At 40.6% G+C, this 21,197-nt stretch overlaps 1 protein-coding gene across 1 annotated transcript in view; it reads right to left on the bottom strand.

Annotated features, from left to right (window-relative positions):
* Window positions 1-518: 518 nt before the first annotated feature.
* Window positions 519-21,197, bottom strand: part of RNF150 (ring finger protein 150) — a 117,610-nt gene continuing 96,931 nt past the window's right edge. The window contains exon 7 of the mRNA XM_030271910.4: window positions 519-7,508. Coding sequence (XP_030127770.3) covers window positions 7,390-7,508 — 119 coding nt within the window. The 3' untranslated portion in view covers window positions 519-7,389. The remainder of the gene's footprint in view (window positions 7,509-21,197) is intronic.

Below are 21,197 nucleotides of genomic sequence, written 5' to 3'. Positions count from 1 at the left end.
ACTTAAATTACATTTAGGCTGGATTTTTACTGTGCCTCAAACTTCTAGGGAGCAGCATACCTGTGCTGGATGACACAACAATCCCTGGGCTCTCCTCCACCCCCTGCTCCCAGGGATACATAGTGATGTCTGATAAGGCAAGGGAAGAGCAGCCAGATGACCCCTCACAACTGTGGTGCAACTCCCACTGAGGCATGGCACAGCAGTCATCTTTTAAAGCTGTTTTAACACATCATGCTGTGTCTGAGGCTGCAGCTCTCCCTTGAGGCAGCAGAAGCATTTACCTCTCACACAGCTGCTGCTTTCTGTTTAGAAGCAGCTGAAGGGCAGAGGGGACCAGAGCAGTAAAGAGCTGGAGATGTGTTATGAAGACCAGGCAGTCACTTGGGTCCCTTCCCACTGGTACCTTCTGCCTCCTATGAATGCCAAAGGATGCAGTGGCTGAGTTCAGGAAGAAACAACCCAGAAGTTTCACACATCAGGAAATTTCTGTATGTTAGAAAATACATACAACACAATAATCAGATTTGTTTTATTAAAAAACTTGCATTAAAATTCCTTGGAATTCACCATCTCAACTTTGAGAGTTGCAATATTTTACTAGTACGTAATAACACAGTCTCACATATTTACATTATAATCCTTTATATAACAAAAATAGCCATGTTGGACTACTGATTAATGCTTCCAAGTATTAGCCTCAACATTTTGGTATTTCCCCCTTTCCCCCAGCTGAGTCACTGTCTATGCTTTTTAGCATTTACAGTATCTAACAAAGCAAAAAGGACAAAAATAATACAAAGTATGTGTCTCATGATTTCAGGCAAATCCCTTTAAGATGGTAGTTCTCCGACTCCCACATTTTTCAAGAGAGATAAAGTGCATTGGAGAGGAAGATGTCTATGTTATAAAATGTCAGCAAAGAGTTAAAAGTTTATATGCAAGATTGTACAGAAGGGGAAAAAGGCAAAAAAAAAAAAATCTTCACAAACTGCTACTGCACAGCTTTGGCAGCACGTCACAGGTAGCGGGGAAAGGGAGGGAATGAAAAAGCCAACTACAAGAAAAAGGATGGCCCATGCCATCCATTCCCAAAAATGCCACAGTATAACTTTGCCATGACCTTTTGGTAGGTGTTTCCCAAACCAAAGCTGCAGCATAGCCAGAGCTACAGTGCAGGAGTATAACAACCCTGCATCCCCCCAGCTTGCTGAGGCTGGTGGCTCTGCCAGGCAAGGGAAGAGAACTGAAGCCTCCCAGTAAATCTGCCCTTGCTGCCCAGAGCAGGACTGATTACTTTGGAGAATTTAACTGGGACAGACCATTGTCTCTGAACTTAATGAAGTTATTTTGCTAAGCTGTGCACTGATCCATGTGGTATTTATTTCGTCTGGGATTTGAATTCCCTTTATAACACTGGGTTTTGCTGGTATGGCTCTGCTGCATGTGAGAAGAGACATGGCTGGAAAAAGCTTTGTAGCCATCATTGAAACCAGGATCCTGATGCTTTGTTCAGGAACTGCATATAAGTGGGATGTCACCTTTTTTATTTTGGTTAGCTTATAAACTACTTTAAATAGAAATAATTCTCTTCTGGAAATGGATGGAATGTATATTTTGAAAAGTACAAAACCATTTTAAATGTTCACTAAATACAAGGAACATTTTGGTATAAAAATAACAGACCCTCCCACCCACTGTCCCCTCTTTACATATCTAATTATAAAATGGTACAGTCATTTCAGGTTCCTAACATGAAACAAGTGTTGAGGATGGCATTACATACACATATAAAACATTTAGATATTTGACATCTGAAATAACTGTATACATTCAGAGCAAACAAGCATCTTGATCGGGCTGTTGTGTTTAATGCTACTCAGGACCAAGAATCAAGAAATACACAAGAAAGGGAAAAGACTATTACTCCTTTTTTTTATCTTCTTTTTTTCTTTTTCCATTCACTACAGAAAGAAGTAACTTCCACCAATTCACAATTAAAATGTTTGAGAGACACAAGATTAATTTCAGATGGAAAAATCATCCATGGCTTTTCATTCAAAATCCACATCTTTCATTTCTTTATTTCTCCCTTTGAAATACAGCTCCTGCTTAGAAGAGTGTTTCCTTGAAAAAGAAATGGGCAGATAAAGAGGCCAAGAGGGTGTCCAGCCCAGTGGGGTAAGTGGCACAGCAAAGGGGCAGCCCTCACCCTCACCCTCACTCCCTGTCCCAACTGCAGCTGCCACCTGCTTCACAAACAAATCCTCCCTGAACAGTCCATCTGACATCCCTCATTCTCTGAAACTATCAATTAGTTCAGGTTACAGCTTGGTAAAATGAAAGTAGTTCTTATTTTGGATCAATTACCCCCATTTAAGAAGCCTATGAAAGAAACACCTCCAGCCCCATTTTTCCTCAGCCCTATACTACTCCACATTGTGTCCCCTGCTTATGCTAACCAAACCGATTCACTGCCATGCTGCCTGCCCCAAATACACTCACACATTTTTACATTTACAAAACAAATGAGTCCACATGGGCTCAGTGTACATCAACAAAGTTCCAGTCCCAGGGTCAGCACCAGCCATGAAGGAGCTTGGTTGTCCCCAGCCTGCTGGAAGCCCCTGGCCTGTTTCTCACCGAGCCCTGGAGCTGAACTTGGGCAAGATCTCTTCCCTTCTCCAACCTGCTCTGAGAGATACTGGCAGCACAAAACACAGGAGAGGAAGCAGCAAGTTTGATCCCATGATCTCCTTTCCCTGCAACAAATGCTCACCCTTGGACAAACACTTGTGAGATGGGCTGGGAAGGAATAGGCTGGATTTCTCTGCCATTTTAGTCCTGCAAAATGATGCACCCCAACACCAATGCCCTTTTTGCAATGACTTCCTTGGGATTTGATCCAGGGGTCCTTAGTGAGATCCAAGGACCACTTATCATATGTGATTTCAATAATTTCTTTTTCCAAATTGCCTCTATAAAACCTTTTTCTCTGTGACACAATCTACCTCAAATAAAAGGCCTAAAAATGACAACTGCTTCTGATTTCACAACAGTGCAGTTTCCATACTCACATCAATGCACTTTTATATGCATACACGTCAAGTTAATTCTACAGAGTCCTTAAAGAATGAACTGCAGTGCTATGATAGTCCTGATCCTGGTTTTAGGGCTCTAAAGCAGTCAGAAAATAAAAAAAACCCAAACTCTCAGTAAGTGCCAGATCTGTATCCTCACCAGAATAGGTGAGCTGTGGGGAAGGGATGTAGACCTGGTGCCTTGCACATCTGCATGCACACATCAGGTCGTTTGTGAGTGCAAAATTCTGCCTATGCCTATGTATCCTACCTATTGAACAGACCTTTGGGAAGGCAGCTTAGTGAAACCCAAAAAATCCACGTATACTCTGAGTACAGTTTCTGTCTCACCAGATTTTATCCTGCAACCCAGCCTGAGTGATGATGAGCCTCACTAAGGCAAGTGTTTCTCACACCTACCACTTGCTCATGGAAAAGTGCTTCAGATGACAAGACAGGAATTGCTGGGAGAAGTACAGGACCAACTTAATGAAAAGAGTGCCTTTTCCTGGGAGCCACACAATCCCCAGCCACTGCCCCTGTGCAGGAGGTGCCCCCCACTCAGTCATGGCGCCAGCCTGCAGAATTATATCCGTGAACACTTGCTTGTCAGAGGGCTCTAGAGGATTTTGTTCTTTCCTGGCTGCATGCTAAAGGCTGCTCTCCCTTCTGAACAGCCAGTACTGCATCCCCAGCAGCTAAACCCCACCTACTTAATGCCCAGGCCTAGTGGGCAGCAGTACCAAGGTGTGCATGGGCACACAGATATATAGAATTAAGGCTTTCATACATGTTACAAACACATGTCAGGGGGTCTTAATGTTTATGAAGCACCTCAAATTCCCAAGGTAGTTCATGGGTTATATATTGTCAGTCAGGTCAAGCGTCAGAAAAACATTTCTTTTTGACACAGGTGCTTAATTATGCTCATAGAAGACCTGTTGAAAATAATGCTATTTTGATGCAAGTCCAAAATTAATCGTGTTTCTTTGAAGAAGGATGGAATAGAACATTTACTTAAGTGCTTTCCTAAGTTCAGGCTTCAGTGATGTGTAACCCAGCTTTGTCCTCATCATCACTTAACAGTGCTCAGAGCTGCAGAATGCCTGAAGACAGGGATGGAACATCTTCCCTGAGTGAACCTGCAGGTAGAACTGGGAAAACAAAAGTAGAAAGCCTCTTGACCCAGATTTGTTAGGATGCCTTTTCTAAAAGGCATATCAATAACTGGTGATATATCAAAACCACCCACCCAGCTTGGCATCCTGCCTCTGTTAGTGGCCACATGTGGACCCTGAGGGACCAGATCTAATATGGGATATTTAGGAAAATGTGTGCACAGCATGAGACCTCTACAAAGTTCCTCATTAAGTGTCAGAAATACAGGCAGGGTCTGAATTACCAAATCTGTGGTGCCTTTTTGAGCACAGCTCCCTTTAACGATTTGCTGGGCAAAGGACCCAGCTCAGTATCAGCTGGGAGTTTCCCCTCCTGCCTCACTTTTCCAGATTTCGCTTGTTCTGCTGTGCCATGGGTGTTTCTGCTACAGCAACAGCTAATTGGTCAATCTATCCATTGAGATGAACTCAATTCAGTTCACAAAATAAAATGAAGACTTTGTGACAGCTCCTCTGAAACCCAAGCAGTTTGGCCAGGAGCTCTCTGCCTGTGTGCTGAGCTACAGTGTGCCTGTGTGAAAGGATCACTGACAACTTGGACATTGTGTTTGTGATGTTCCTGTGACATGTAGCACCCAGGCTCCAGTGCTGCAGAAGAAATTGTACCAGTGTGTGGACTTTCTAAAAGGAGCCCTGACTGTTTATAACCAGCCTCACTCCTTCCCCTGCAGTTGTTTGAAATGAATTTCATTCCTGGGTCAAAACTTGATGTAAGCACCACTTAAATCTGATTTCAGCATTTTTACAAAGCTTAAGTGGAGCTGATGCAGAACCTTGTGCAAACTCTCTGTATGTAGGGATGTAGGGATCAATTTCAACATTGATGTGTCAGGCCTTTCCCATAGCAGCAAGGAGTAGAGAAGACATAAAAGAATAAGGAAAACAAAATTACAGAACAACAAATATTTTCAAGACTAACCTAGTGTACCCTCTGGAACAGTCTGTAACTTTCTTTTTTAACCAAGATTTCCAGCTGCCTCTATCTCTTTAATTGAAAAAAGATTCTCATTACAACAGCCTCTAAAGATGTAACAGCAAATTAATGGGTCATTTCCATAGAATCACAGAATGGCTTGGGTTGGAAAAGACATTAAAGACCATCTAGTTCCAAACCCTCTGCCATGGCCAGGGACATCTTTCCCTAAACCAAGTTGCTCAGAGCTCCATCCAACCTGGCCTTGAACACTTTCAGGGATGGGGCATCCACAGCTTCTCTAGGCAGCCTCACCACCCTCACAGTAATAATTTATTTCTAATATCTAATCTAAATCTGCCCTCTCTGAGTTTAAAATCTTTACCTCAAGATTACCCCGCAATACAGAGACTAAGAACATAGAACAAAATTAAACTAAATGTTTAATCAGTCCTAAATGGACAAAAGAGCATGGAGAGTATTTTTTCCTTCTTTCTGTACTGAAGAAGCAAGTCAGCCAAAATTTTAGGGATAAACATATTTGTTCCTGCATAAAATCTGACAAACACAAATTTTGGCTGGAAGCTGGTTTTCACATTCAACAAGTAAATCCACAATGAGATTAAATGCAGTGAGACCCAACAGTTGCATTTTGAGATGCCACCATGACACTGCCAAGTCGAAATGTTTGACCTCTGCATGAAATTTCAATGTAACATGAATTGTTGATTCTGTGGACTGATTCAGGAGGCAGTAATGTGATTCAAATCATCTGATTCTCAACAGAAACTATGTATTCCTGTGTAACAGTTAGCTTCTTCACAGTTGACTATTTTGACTGAAAAACTGTATCACACACTAAACAATTAACAATGAGCTCTTACCTGGAGAGCAGAGCTCAGGATGAAATAAATTATTATGTCAGGTCATTATTATTTAGGTGTTTTGATTTATACTAGTTCTTTTATTTTCATATTCCCTCTCCAATATATTTTGGTGTATGTATCTGTATACAAATTGCAAATATTCTGTTATACTTCTGACACCATTGACAGGGACTCTGGAGGGCAACAAACCACCTGAACTCTTGTTAGATAACAAGCAGACAAAAACTGCTGTCAAAATGTAAGAAATGAAACACACTAAGGGAAAAGACCCAAAGCAAACCAGGAATTAAACATTTCAAACAGCTGCTTCTTGCTCCCTTAGCAATTTCTGACACTGACAGCAGCATCTCCAGACCCTTTGTATGAATACTGTCATCTGCTTCATGCAGAACTGTTAATAAGCACTCTCTGGAAGCCTCTCAGATGCTCCTTCAGCCCACTGATCTGGTTTTGGTCTGTAAAATTAAGAAGTGATGTTATGCTAGATCTCTTTTTCCAGCTACTGAATTGTCACTTGGAGGAAGGACACTAATGTAATGACACCTGTGAATAGCATAAAATACAGGACAGGACTACATGGATGGAGCGATTCTTTAAGCTCTTCTTTCTCTTCTTCACACTACAATATTTGTCTAGAACAGAGCTCTAAGTAAGAGACAAACTGATGCCGTTTTAACCCACATTTCTGCTCATTCAGAGCTCTCTTACAAATAAAAGCCCTCAGAATATACCATTTCCAAGCCTGCCACTTAATGAAGGCAGGTGTTACATTAATGCAGGGTGCAGGTGCATCATCCTTCTGAAGCCAGCCACATGTAATTCATGCAGAAATAACAAGGCAAAGATAAATCCTGGTCAGATAATGAAGTGACCAGTGAATGGGAATTCAGATTTCTGGACTGAACTCTTGAAAAAGCTGGGGTCAGTCAATAAAAACAGAGCATCCATCCATAACAAACTATAAACAAACAAACAAAATAAACATACGCCTTTTCAAAAAAAACACAACAAAAATTTGATTGAACAAGTGTAAAAAACACTCAAGATGTCATTTCAGTTGCATGTTTATGAGCTCCTGGAGAGTTCCATGACTGCTCTCAAGCATATGGGCAAACTAGAAGTGTCCATTTCCCACGTGAAGGTGTGTAGATGATGAAACCACATCCAGGCAGACACAACAGTTGCTATTGCTTTTCATGACCATCTCAGTATGGAGTGTGCAGGAGTGACAGTGCTCTGGAGGCATATGCATGACTGGTCCAAATCCTAGAAAGCTGACTCGGTCCCTACCTGTGGCACTCCCCTGTAGTTTAGTGTTGGATCTCTGTTTTTCAGGATTTCACCTCTTCGCAGTCTTGATCAGTGGAAAGCTCCACATCGGAGAGTCCAACTTCCATTGCCATAATTAACGAAATATCTGAATCACTGCTGACTGCTGGCTCCTGTTCATCTGTGAGGGTAGAAAAGACAGGAAAAGCTCATGTCTTTCTGTTAATGTATTACTAATTTTTAGTTCTGCAGGTGGAATCCAGAAGCCTCTGCCACTGAGACTGTGATTAGATTACAAACTTTGCTCTTATTCAATATCTGTCTAAAACACTTCAAAAATACCTCAAAATTCAAACCGTTCATAGTGAAAAACATGATGAAAAGGAGCCTGGATGGATAACATTTTCTTCTCTTAATCCTCCCAGGGCTTTTCATCCAGGTCCTTCATGAACTTCCTCCCACCATGTGAGAATTTCCCTTCCTGTCCCCTTTCACTTTCTCAACTTGGTATCATCCTACCCTCCCCACAAACCTACCCTCCCCACAAACCTACCCTCCCCACAAAGATAGCAAGCTAATGACAAAGCCACAGGTACCTGGTGGAGCAACTCGGTCATCAGGAAAACATTCCTAACAGGAAAAAAATCTGCCCAAATCCTCATTAAGCAACAGAATCTCAGAGGACGCTTTTAAGAGGGCACTACTCTAATGTAGGAACATTGGCATTAGACAAGGAAAAAAAAAATCCAGGACTTTGGATCAGGCTATCTGCCTTCTCAAGTGGCTTCTCTCATAATTTTCTACTCTGCTCAAATTCACTCTTTCCTCTGATTTGAAGATACCTTGCAGGTTCTTGATCTAGGGCCAAAGGGATCTACCTTAATGCACCATGACCCCAAATACACTAAGAGTTGTATTGTTGACTTCTGCCAAACTGCAAATCATATCGTTGGAAGAGCAACTTGTTTTTGTTTTGATCCCACAGCACTTACCATGTGTATATTTAGCAACAAATAAAGCCAACAGATTTTAAAGGACTAAAAGGCAATTTTCTTCCAAGAACAATCAGGAGAAGCAAAGCAAACTAGGGAGATTTTCAAAGGCACAAAACCCTCATAAGTGGCTGAGTCCCTGAGAGAAAAAAAATGATGGTTCATATTTTCAAGTGGTTTAATTACAAAGATGGTATTTATATTGTAACAATACAATGTATTTAAATCTGTGGCAGTTTTTCCTTTACATATTTTACTTTTCAGACAATAGAAACAGAGCCTGATTGATGCTAAAAAGTCTAGAAGTTGAATATCTAAGAATTAGTAAGTAAGAAACATGACAGAGGAGCCAGGAAAATAATAACTCCTCACAGTTTAATTATTCACTTGAAGCTAAGTGAGCAGTTAATCACCTCTCAAGAGCAGCATGTTTTTTTAAACTTTTAAATTTTAAAACCCCCACATGTGTTTACTTACACTGGGATTAGACCACATGTTCTGCTTGAATGGGGTCTGCATTATTCAAACTGAAAGAGCCAGTGTTTTCCTTTACAATTCTTCCCAGTTTTCACTCTGGATTACTTTTATTACTTGATTGTAAGATAAATAATTAATGCACACAACATCTTTACATCTGTATCTCTTTTTCTGCCCTTTCAATATGACATTGGTAAACATTTCAAGGCATTGCTTCTGACTATAAATGTTTCCACCAGAGGTGGAGGAAGTATTTACAAGCTGAATGATACATCCTGCAGACTTCAGTGCAGGATGTATCACTGCAGAAGTCCTTCCGTGCAGAACTTCTTAAATGACGTTGAACCTTCAGGTGAGCTGCTAGATCCTAGAGTACATCAGAGCATCTCATACACCTCCAACACCAAAAAGCATCATCTTTAGTGGTAACAGCTCCCTGAGTCAGAATAATGTGGTTTCAGACCACTGGATTATTTATTATTCCTCTATAATTAATTGGATTCTTAAAAACAATGAAAATTATGCTTAAGAATAAGTTTATATTTTTAAGACAGAGCTCCTGAAGTTTAGCCATGTTGAACAGCCACTTGGAGCACTCTTGAGAGACAAGCTGTTTCCCATCTAAACTAGCTGTGCTGAAGAGTGACAGCCAGTAGTGACAGCATGCTGAAGAGGCAGGTAGAGCTGCCAACACCAAATGTCAGAGTATCCAACGAGCAGTGTTTAATAATGCTGAAATATTATTTCAAGAATTGTTGTTTCTTCCAGGGTTGCACAGCAGAAAAAAAAAAAAAATCTCAAGTTCAGGAGTTCAAGACAGGCAGATAGAATACAACCAGGTTTGCAGCTCACCTATCTAATATCTGATGGAGGTACAGCAGCACACACTCTCCAAACCAGCAAACTCAAGTCTTACTTTACAAATTGTATATAATTATTCAAATTCTTGCATCTTAGTCTTTGAAAAGTGTGGGCTTTTTTCGTCTTCTTTGGAACTGAAGTGCAGTCTAGAAGGAACAAGGAATGATCCTAAAAATGCCCATGCCTATGCTCTGGTGTTGTTTTTCCAGCATTGTGATAATGCCTAGAAACAGAAAATTCCACCTTCCTTGCTTGATACCAGTGCAGCAGTTCAAAGTCCTAAAGCTACAGCTTCAGCAGAGTGGGGAGAAGAATTTGGATATTGCCATTCTTATACCTGCACTGCCATTTTTTTGGAAGCTGTAGGCAACAGCTAGTTATGCATCCCTCAGCATTACCTGTTGGCTCCTGTAAACAGGAGTCTTGACCCCAACACTACACAGGGTGAAACTCTGGGAGGCTGCAGAAGTTACAGCAGACACTGATCAGCTGCAGGTAACTCTGGCTGCAAGGTCTGCAAACTGCCTCACCGGGGCTCCCGCACCCAACACAGGCTTGCCAGACTCTGCTGCCTTGTTTTGTTGGGTTTTTTTTTGGCTGACTGCTCAATAACACAAGCCAGCACAGTTACTGTGATTTGTTAAAGTTAAGCAAACCTCAACTACCTCGCAAGTGCCAGAAGCTTAGCCTGCATTTTGCATCCCTGACTTTCAGATCCTGTTTACAATGCCAAAGCTTATACAATCACACAGCTTCTACAGAAGATGCCTGACTCCCTGTTAACAACCTTTATGGCCCTTTTGCAAGTTTTTTGTAATTTGCTGTTATTCTTAAAGTCCTGAGGTCAAATGAGGATCTCAACTTTCAGTGAAGATCTCACCTTTCATTTAAAAATAAATGAAGTTTAAGAGGCAAAAAGGAAACTAAGTGTTTTAAAAATTAAATCTCTATTTTCTAGACAGATTTTATGTTGGAATACCTGACTTGCAATTTTAGATACTTGAAATTGGCAACCCTGTCTAACCACACACACTATGATACTTCCACTGTGCTTAACAGCACTTCTTGCCACGGGCAGAAAACCTTTTACTTAATGAAGCAAAAGGCACATCTCAAGCTGCTTTCCAGCCAGAGTGTCAGTGCCTACAGCAGGCAACTGTAGACCTCCCTGCCACATTCCTCTCATTTCAGGGAAACATAATACACCACAGCATGCTGCCTGTCCAGACAGACTTTTTCCACTCACTTGTATTTCCTGACACACATTCATTTAAGAGATGAAATTAACCAAAATCCTTCTCCAGCCAATATTGTTTTAAATCAATTACACTAGCATGGGAAGAATATCACCATGTAGATTTGGAAGTGGCCTACACAAAGGTGGTACAGCTCTTGCTTCTTGAAAAGTACATCAAGTGTTGCTTACATTTGAATATTAGTGCAATCAAACAAGGATGAAAATAGCTAATTACTCTGGTGTGTTGAAAACAGTAATATTGCACACTAGTAATAGTTATCTACTGCTGCTGCTATTCACAACCATTGGTGTAAGTCTGTAGCTGTTGTACACTAATAAATATTCCAAAAGGAAGAGGTCAGACAATGGGTTTCTAAGAATTTGACACTGCTTGCAAGAGGCTTGGGAGGGAGCTAAGCATTGAACAGTGAGTGAAAAGTGCATTTATAAACCCATTCTTCTGCCAAGCATATAGGCATGGGCACCAGCTGAGATATACTTATAGTGACCCACTTAAGGGTGAGAAACAAGCTGATGAAACTCTCGTGGACTTTGCACTCATGGGGGCCTCACTCCTGCTCACCACGGAGGCTACATCCCATACTGTCCTTTGATGTCCCTAGGACACAGATAGTGCTGTGGGGCTCTCCTAAAATTGTTCCAGGTTGCCTCAGAAGCTGAGTTTTTCCCCAGGCTCACTGAATTGTAAAAGCTGTAACAGCCCATAACTGGGCTCAAATGTCAATAAGCAATTTGCATCCAGGAAATCAGCATAAAAATGAGACCACACTAAAATGTAAACAACAAAAGCTTCTTGGCATTAAATATATATAAGGTTTGTCTAAGATGGCACTTTTTTTCATTCTCCAGACCTTTGGGTAGCTCTCTGCTATTACACCCATTTGAGAGCAAGCAGAGAAGTGCTACTCATTTAATATCCTCACTGTAGTGAAATACACCTTTTTTCATAACTCTTCAGTTTGTGAAGCCAGATTTAAACAAAAACATGAAATCCTTGGTGTTAGTTATGCTCCCAGATCTAGACAAGTATCTAAAATGCATGCATTACCATGAACCCGATTCCAGTCTAGGGCTCACTTCTGAGAAAACATTCAGATGTGTCTAGAAGGATTTTGCTTCAAAAGAAACCAGAAATGTGACCATCTCCTAGAGCTTTGAGGACCTGATCAGAAAATGCATCCAGAGTGACTAGAGGCATTGATATGGGGTCTTTATCAAAACACATTTTGCTCAGCTTGAAGCCACAGAAGAATGCCAATGAAGGCAGTGCTATTCAGATTTTGCTTCCAGTATAAGAACAACCAGGATACAATTTGTCACATTTGATTTATGAGAGAGACATATCTAGAGTCCTCTTTCTTTCTTTGCCTAAGAATGCACTTTCCTATTACAGAGTTTTTTGTTACCTCCTACTGTGGCCTTGCCATTGTATCACTTGGCTGTTTCTAGTCTAAGAGGAAGAGCATCTTATGAAATTATTACCTCAAATGGCAACTCATTTCACAACAATACCAATTAAATTTATCACTAAGACCCCTTATTTTAAAATTAGTATTGATTGTTAAAATTATTCTCAAGTAAATAATCTCACAGCTCTCCTTGGATCATTTTACAAGTCTCAGATTCCTTCCATATCATCTTGAGAATTATAACACTTTAGAATGGGCCATAACTGCACTAACATAATATAAAATAAAATACATGTAAAAATATGCCTATAAAATCTCTAATGCAAAAGAAACAATGGGGATATGTTTGAGGAGAAAAGGTTATAAAACCCCTTGCTACTAATGCAGTCCTTCTGCACACAGAGGCTAATAAAACGGATGAAGAAGTTTGGCTGGCTACGATTGAGAACAGAGCACTGGGGAAATATTTTATTGCTGTTCCCTAGAATCAGAGGGAGATTTATCTGAGCAGCAAGGGGAACAACTACTTGTGTGGTAACTGCTTTTGGAAGGAAAGATTAGGTTAGTTTTTTGCAAATAACAAGCCAGAGCTCTGTGAATGTACTAATGGCAGCACAGCTTCTTCCAGGAGGTAAAGCAGACGATGTCTGAAACATTTTGCAAAGAATACCCAGACACCAGCACATAGGGAAAGCACCACATGCCATGACCTGGCATGATTAATTCAAGAGGACACTTCAGAAATATGTTTACCTGCACTAAACCCCTAAGTGATTGAGAGATGTGATAGATGGGTCTGGGTATGACATAAAACACTGGAGGCTCTCCCAAAGCAAACTTGGTTTTTTTTCCTTACTACTGAATAAAAGGGCAACAAAACTTAATCTTTTTCTAGCATATGTGGTTTGTGAGAATATACAGCATCTCTTAATGAAAAACGGCCAAACACATGGTTCCTTGTTTTTAAACATTCTTCAGTATGAAGGGTTGCCATCATCATCAACATCTGGAAATTACACCTCATTATCTCAAGCCAAGCATCAAAATTGAAAAATTATTAGTAATATAATTAATTTTCTGAAACCTAAATTTGGAGCATGTTGTACTTTAGCAATAAACTTTAACACCAGTTACTTGAGAAGGCATTTTGGGCTTTGGCAAAACCAATAAACCCATTTTCAGAGAGAATGTAGAAAGTATCAGCACCCAAATGCTTTCTCCAAAAGAAAGAAAAAAAATCTGTCCAAATAAGTGTAAATAACACAGTGAGCAGACAGCAAACACATTTGCAAAAGACTGAGCAAAAAAAAGGGGCAGAACACATACCAGATGTTATTGTATGGAAGTAACTGAGCCCAACTGGCTAGGAAAGTAAAACTTCTTTTTTTCCCATTGTATATATATATATATCTCTTTAAAGAGCATATACAAAATCCTTGGGATTTTACCCAGGAATCAGAACACTCAGCCTTTGAAATTCAGAGCACATATTAACATTATTTTAGTAGTCAACACTTTGGAAATGAGTCTCCTCTCTGTGAGAGACTAGTTGACATTTTGGGAACTTTTGATCAGCTGCCAACCCTCTCTGTGATACAGCAAACATACCTCTGCCAGGCATGACACAGGCAGAATTTTGCTTTCAGTTTCCTTTGTTCTTACTCTTAAGGCATCATGCTAATCATGTTCCTGGGACCAGCAGGGAAACTCCTTCTGTGGCTTACATACTGCACCATCATTTTCTTTTTACATGACTAATCTTTCTTTTTTCCCACTGGAAACAGTCAAAATTTGGTCACAAAGATTACCAGAAGAGTCCATGGAGTCATAATACTGTCTCTTGCACTTTATGCTCTTGGATCAGCTCATCCCCACATTCAAGGTCCTTCACAGTTTATTTGCACATCTGGTCTTCACAGAACCATAGAGAGGCCTGGGTTAGAAGAAACCTTAAAGATCATCTAGTTCCAAGCCCATGCCATAGACAGGGATGCTATCTATTAGATTTTATTCACTACAAAGTGTTTTATTCCATCATTGACCTCATACCTCAGTCCACACTATCATCTTGTTTCACTAACAGACAAGAATCACTCTACTTCCTTCACAACAGAGTATCCAGCCTCTTAAACCTTTGCAAAGCTGTTTTCCTTTCTCCTTCCAGGCCTTCCTACTGTCTAGAAGGAGAGAGGGACAGTGGGATGCTGCTGCATACCCTCCTTTACTGTTCACCACTGGCCATCCTCAGTGCCCAAACACTGTACCAGATGCACCTCTGGTCAGGACATCACATTCTTCTGATCCCACGGGAAGTTCCATAAGTAAATGTGAAGGTATTTCACTCAAAGTACCAACTGGTACAAATTATTATTATTATTATTTAGAACATTTAGAAAATTATTCATGTCCTTGATTGAAAACCAGAAAATTACATCTCCCATAAGAAGGGAAAATATTAAAAAAACACTGAAGCACAGGGCTACAAGTACATGACGGTTTTGATTTTCAAGTACCTTAGCTGCCTTTGGTAATATATTACTGCATTCAACACCTGCAAGCTGTCCCTGCAGTACCAATACATCTAAAACATCAGGTGTGGTATGGGGACTATTTTACTTGGTTTTCTTAGCTGCTGAATGAGCAGCACTCTTTGGTGTTACTGCAAAACAATGAGCATGAAGTGATAAAGTTACAGAAAAAAACATGCTTTGTCATGTTAATGGTGTGTAAGGGATCTTGAAAGGATTATCCCAGTAGCCAAGGTGAAACGTGGAGAGACAAACATCCTCTGAGCAGTGAACACCTTTTCTCACACTGCCAGCCATTCAAAACTCTGAAGGGACAACAGGTGTGAGACAAAAGCAGACCTAAATGCTGTATGTACTAGTGTGTGTTGTACAACACAGAGTCTATTGGCCCGCTGGCAGAATAAAGAGACTTTTACATCCAAGCAGTATAATCCCACAGTTTAATCCTGTGCAATTTAGCTTCCATGGGCTATCCTGGGGACTGCTACTTGACTGAACTTCCTTATCTATATTTAAAAAACCCGTGTCAGTAGTGTGCTCTGCTTCTAGCAAGCCTGAAAGAAGGAACTAACAGCCTCGCTTAAATAGTGGATTGAATGAACAAGAGTGTTATGGTAAGAAAAATTTTAGTTCTTGTATTCCTAAGGAACATCAGGAAGAACATCCTTTGAAGGGGTGATTTAGAGATGAACCAGCCAACACCACACAAGTCCCTCAGAGCAATCATGCAGCAGTGGTATCCCCCCAGCTAGATACAACATTAAGCCAGAAGACTCAGTGTAAGATAATGGTTTTCAAACTCTTTTTCTCTGGTCTGATCATGCTGCATAGCTGTGACCTCTCCTTGGGGAACTCCATGGCAGGAAGCAGCTGCAAAAAGCCAGCTGAGATTGCTTCTCCTCAGAACTGCAGGGAAATGCAAGGAAGCATTTGGTGCTTGGAAGAGCAACATACTGTGGGCATAGAATTGGACTAGGACATGGAAGTGGACATGTTAGATAGGATGTTAGAAACTTCTCACTCCTTCAGGTCATGTGCAAGGTGGCTACTAGTCAGTGAAAATCCACACAGGAGAAATTAATGCTGAGAACTTGATGTAAAACATAAGACTGCTGTGGCAAACAAAACCGCCCATATTTCTGCCTAATCAATATGAACTGCTTCTACAATTACAAGTATGCACACAGCTATAACAGAGAACAGCACCTTGCCTCAAAGACATCTCCTGTTTATTTTTGAATGAGGGGGTTGGAAAAGCTCACATAAGTCTGCCTGAGTTTGTATGTCATGGCAGCATGTGCATGATTTTCCAATCTGTCTCTTTAAATACTTTCTACTGCATAAGCTCTCACAAAGCCTGGGTCACCAGCAAAGCACAGTACTGAGGAATCAGTTCCTGAATTCTGAAGAGCAGTTACACCAAACATCAATGAGCAAAGACATCACAAAAATACCTGTGCATCTATTAGAGAATTTAATGAGCAAATGCACAAGGAGGGGGCTGAAGAGCTCAACAGTGGTGGAATTACTTGAATGAAGATTGTGCTCGTCTTTTCTCCCTCTCTAAGACATGATCATGCCTTCCTATCCAATGCTGCTAACACTGGGCTCCAATTTTGTGCACGTTGGTAGGAACTTCCTCCTCATCATGCATGTTGGGGACAGTGAACCTTGGCTGAAATCCAATTCCATTAGAAATGCCCATAATAAAAATTCCACCCAGGGATGTCTTTCTCATTAGATATTAAAAAAATATATACACAGTCATGAAGTCACAAGAGAAAAACCCCACAGAGGTGGTAGAGGAACCTGCATATCAGATAAGTAATTTTTACTGCCATCACTAGCAAAATACAAGTACCAGCTTTGAAACTTAACTTTTACTTTAAGGGAAAAACAGTCTTCCTTTTTGTTCAGTATAAGGCAACAACAAGCCTGAGAATGGGTTTGACTCTGTTTCAGCAGCAGCTCCAGTGCCTGAAGCAGGGCACAGCTTTCAGACCACTGTGCCTGACAAGTCAGAGAAGATTAGGACAGCATTCCATGGTCATCCGTCCACAAACTCTTCCCCATCCACACTACCCAAGGGCTGCCCAAACTCCAGTCTCCCAAACTCCATCAGGTTGTAGATGCAGTCTTCTTGATGGTATGGCACCAGCAATAGTACAATATTCTGCGGACAGGGCTGATGCATATATTGAAACAATGTAATTAAACTGAACAACTCACTACAGATATACCCTACAGCTTCACTATTACTTCCTTTCCAGGATGGGCACATAGGCAAACAGATTACAGAATGACCAATTACATAAGAACATCCATTTTTCCATACAGAAGAAACAGTTTCTGCTGTTTATATATCTGTTAGCAATGAAGGAAAATAATGGAACAAGCTGAAGTGTCATCTCTTAATTTTATAAGAATTGCAGAAGTTTTTAAAAATAAATTGTAGGTGCTTTCAAAGCATTCTACCAGTTTAAATCTCCTCCCTATTGTAGGATCCCATGAACTTTTCCACCTGGGTCAGTTCCCAAGTCCTCAGCCCTGGCAATGGCAGTAACCACTTACCATATCGTCAGTCCTCCTGGGGGGGAGAACAGGCTCCCAAATGGATTTCTGTGCTGCAATTTCATCTGCTTTCTCCTATCCCTGTCCCCTCACTGGATTGCTATCCTTGGTGGCCACCCCCCTTTCCCTGGAGACCAAACCCATCTATCCCACCCTTAGCTCCGACCCCACCCCTGCCCCTTCTTAAGCTGCCCACTCCACATGTTTGTCCTCTTTTCCCTCGCTGTGTTCCCTTCAGCCACGTGTGACATCCTTCTCTGGAATAAAACCCTGCAAAAAGAGCCTTTCTTGCCTCTATCGCTGAGCCAGCTCTGGTGAGTGTTGAGTGAGGGTCTGACTGTGTTGCCTGAAGATTAACTCAACTCGCTTTTCTACAGGAAAACTCTTAACTCTCCTTTCTACAGGAGAGGCTTTTTTGGAACAGATTATAGGCAGCAGCTCCCACTACTCCAACACCCTTATTTTTTACCCTATGGGCTTCTTACAGAATCCATACACTTCCTCTTTTGAAGTCCCTAATCAAAAGTTCTGCAATGAAGCCTTCTTTAACATCCACTTTCACAGAATCCTTACAGAAGGAAGTTTTAATCCTAATTGAAACCAGTGTATGCTTAATTTCTAGGGCCCCCTGTTCAGATACACTCTTGGTAGGTTCTTGTATCTGGTCCTCCCTCATATACAGAAAGGACAGCTCTGACCTTTACTGACCACTGACAACACTTACAGTGAGGTACTACCGACTTCTGAAGCTTTCAAAAAATGTCTCATTTAAACTAATTAACCTCAAATACTTCACTATTCTCAGATCTTTCTTCTCTGGAGCCTTACATGTTGATGTTTTAAAACAACAGCAGGAAAAAGGGCAGACAAGTAGAAACCAGTTCAGTGTAACAGTACCTCTAACACAGGGAGTATTACTTTGGAAGTGAAGTGGAAGCTGTCAGATACCTGCTCTGGAAGGGATGTCCTGGGTAGCTGAATCTGCTCTCCACAATTGTAATGGCTACACGACACAATCCCTTTCAGATTTGCTAGCAATTAGCATCATTCACTGCAGCAGCTTCCCAACCACTTCATTCATCTTTGTGCCAGTGCAGAACTGTAGATGGGTGGCAGCTAAAAGCCATAACACCCAGCTTTCAAAAGAGCCCTTCATGCAATGCCAAACCACAGAGCTTTAATTTTTTTCAACATCCTACAGTGACAGATGAGTTCAGCTGCTAACTCTCCTTTCCTTAAACCTATCACAAGCCTATCAAGCCATGCAAAACATTTTATATTCCAGTGTAATTATGCAGCTTTTGAACAGCTGTATCCCAGATCTGATCTTCCCTGCAGCCTACTCAATAGTTTCACTATCAGTAATGTATCTACAGCTGTGGCCAGTTCTTTGACTGAGAAGCAAATCTGATCAAGACCCCCAATATCAAAACGTGAACATTTACACCTAAAAGTTTGTAACTTTTCACTATTTGGATAGTCTGAGTACTGGGAAGGTCTTTGTATGCCACTAGGTCTGTGGGTCAGCCTTTTGCAGAGGGTGCAAATTACTCGGAGTGCTGCTGGCATTTATAGATTGTCAGGTAGGAGATGACATTGTCAGCTCATAGGATGTATAAACCTCATATAAATGGAACAGAGTACTAGCAGGAAAAGTAAAGTAGATTTCTGCAGTCTGCAACAGTCCATAGTTTCCATCAGGAACACCTCTACAAGGACTTCCTGAAAAGTTAAGAAAAACTGCCCAATTTAATTGGTCCATGTATAGTTGTTTTTATGAGAAACCTGTCTCTTTTCATTAGTTTAAAAATAATAACACCCCCCCAAGAGATTATAGCAAAACTAAGAGATTATTGCAAAACCTTTTCTTTTGGAAAAGTAAACCCTTTTAATGTCCTTTGGATCCTCTTTAGGTTGCTTTCATGGTTTACTTAGAGGATTAAGCAATATTTTTTACCTAATCAAAAGCATTTCATAGGAAAGAAAAATGAGTGCATAAAAACCCCATCATGAGCACATGATATGAGGATTAAAATATGACTAGGAGGTGTACAGAACCATTGTTTGTTTGGAACAGAGATGTCCAAAATGTTACTTGTGTCTTGTGGTAGGGCTAGTGTACCAAGTACATTAATGCACATTCAATACACTCACAGAGAACACGATACAGAACAAGAATCAAGAAAAGCTTTCATAAAAGAAGAGGTCAGCTGTTTATCTTGTATGTTCACTTTGTAAAATTTAAATCAGTTGATGCCAATTTCCTTTTAACTGGAACATTCCTCTGACAATCATGCTCAACATTTTTTTTTCCATTAAAAATAAATCTGAAGTGCCAGGCCTGGCCTGCTACACTCAAATATTGTCTGAAAAAAAAGTATGAACATAGATTTATGCAAAGAAGAAAAAAAAAAAAAAATCAGCCTTTACAACAACTGAAACCAAACTGACAATTTCGATTTAAAGAGTTCAAATTAATTTAATGTGAGTTTCCTCCTGATCCTGTGTCTCCTTCCTGCCTGCCTTCCTTTTTGTCCAAAATGAGTCTGTATTAAAAAGAGCATAGCAGAGTTTTTGAGTTTTGTCTCTCCAGCCTAATGCAAGAGTGCACACATGTTCCCTTCTCACTTACCTACTCCTTTTGCTTCCTTGCTCATGTTTCACAGAAGTAACATGACAAAAAAGTGAGTTCCATTTACTGGATTGCAAAATGCTGAGTGTGACAAAACCCAGAGAGGGGCAACCAGGAGCAAAACTAACACTGAAGAGGGAACTCAGTCTCACCTAGAGGCCACTAAAGCTGGCTAAAGGGCATCTGAGGATAATCTCATTTGCAAAGTGCCCTTGGAGCCTTGGGTCTGGCTGATAGGACAGGGATCCTGCAGGGACATCAACAGAAACTGGTTTTAGGCTGTATAAATCTAGGGCCATTTAGCATTTCCTTTCAAATAAGCCTCCAGTCACAGTGTAGTTTCAAGTGAACAACTTCTGGCATCAGAAAATCCCCTCCAAAGCCCAGCTTTTATCAGGGATGCTTGCTGAAATGCTCATGGGAACATGACAAAGGCCAAACTCAAGACATCCATTTTCTGAGTTTCTTTTTAGAGCAGTGGATGGGAAAGGTCAATTTAAGTTTCAACAAATTGCAGCTGGAATTTTACTAGAAAATATGTTCATTAGGTCACTTGGCCAGGACCACTAGCATCAAGACATCCTTAACACTCTACATGTGAAACTCAAAATGAAACAGAATAACTTAAAACCACTATTTCTCTGCATGAAAAACCTTTCTCTCTGTTTCAACTTTTTAAGTTATTATATAGTCCCGTTCCTCCTTCTTTTGTGTTCTGAGCATTAACGCTCCTTGGAGAGTCAGAAGAAAGAGTTTTTACCCTATATAACAACACCTCCCTAGGAAAATAAAAGTAACAATATCACTCTAACCACCTGGAAACCAACCACGTAACTTCAAAAAATGTAAATGCATTTGCACTGTTCATTATTATTTCCCTTGGGTACACCACTGTAAAGTTAAAGTCAAACCTCTGGACATTAAGTTTGGTTTTAACCCCTTTTGCCATTCCTTTTTTATTCAAGTTTCTTCACTTTACACTCCTCTCACTGAAAAGTGGTCATGTCCAGGAGGTTCCCAGGCAGTTCCAGAACAAGTCAGACCCCAGGAGCATTTAGAAGACAAAAGATTAAAATATTTGTATATTTTATATCTAGTCTGGAAAAAGGGCTTTTAGAAGCTGAGTACCACTTTATAGTAAA

This window comes from Taeniopygia guttata, chromosome 4 (genome assembly GCF_048771995.1).
Source record: "Taeniopygia guttata chromosome 4, bTaeGut7.mat, whole genome shotgun sequence".
Classification (NCBI taxonomy): domain Eukaryota; kingdom Metazoa; phylum Chordata; class Aves; order Passeriformes; family Estrildidae; genus Taeniopygia; species Taeniopygia guttata.
The sequence above is the reverse complement of the archived record's forward strand: the minus strand, read 5'-3'. Positions and strand labels throughout refer to the sequence as shown.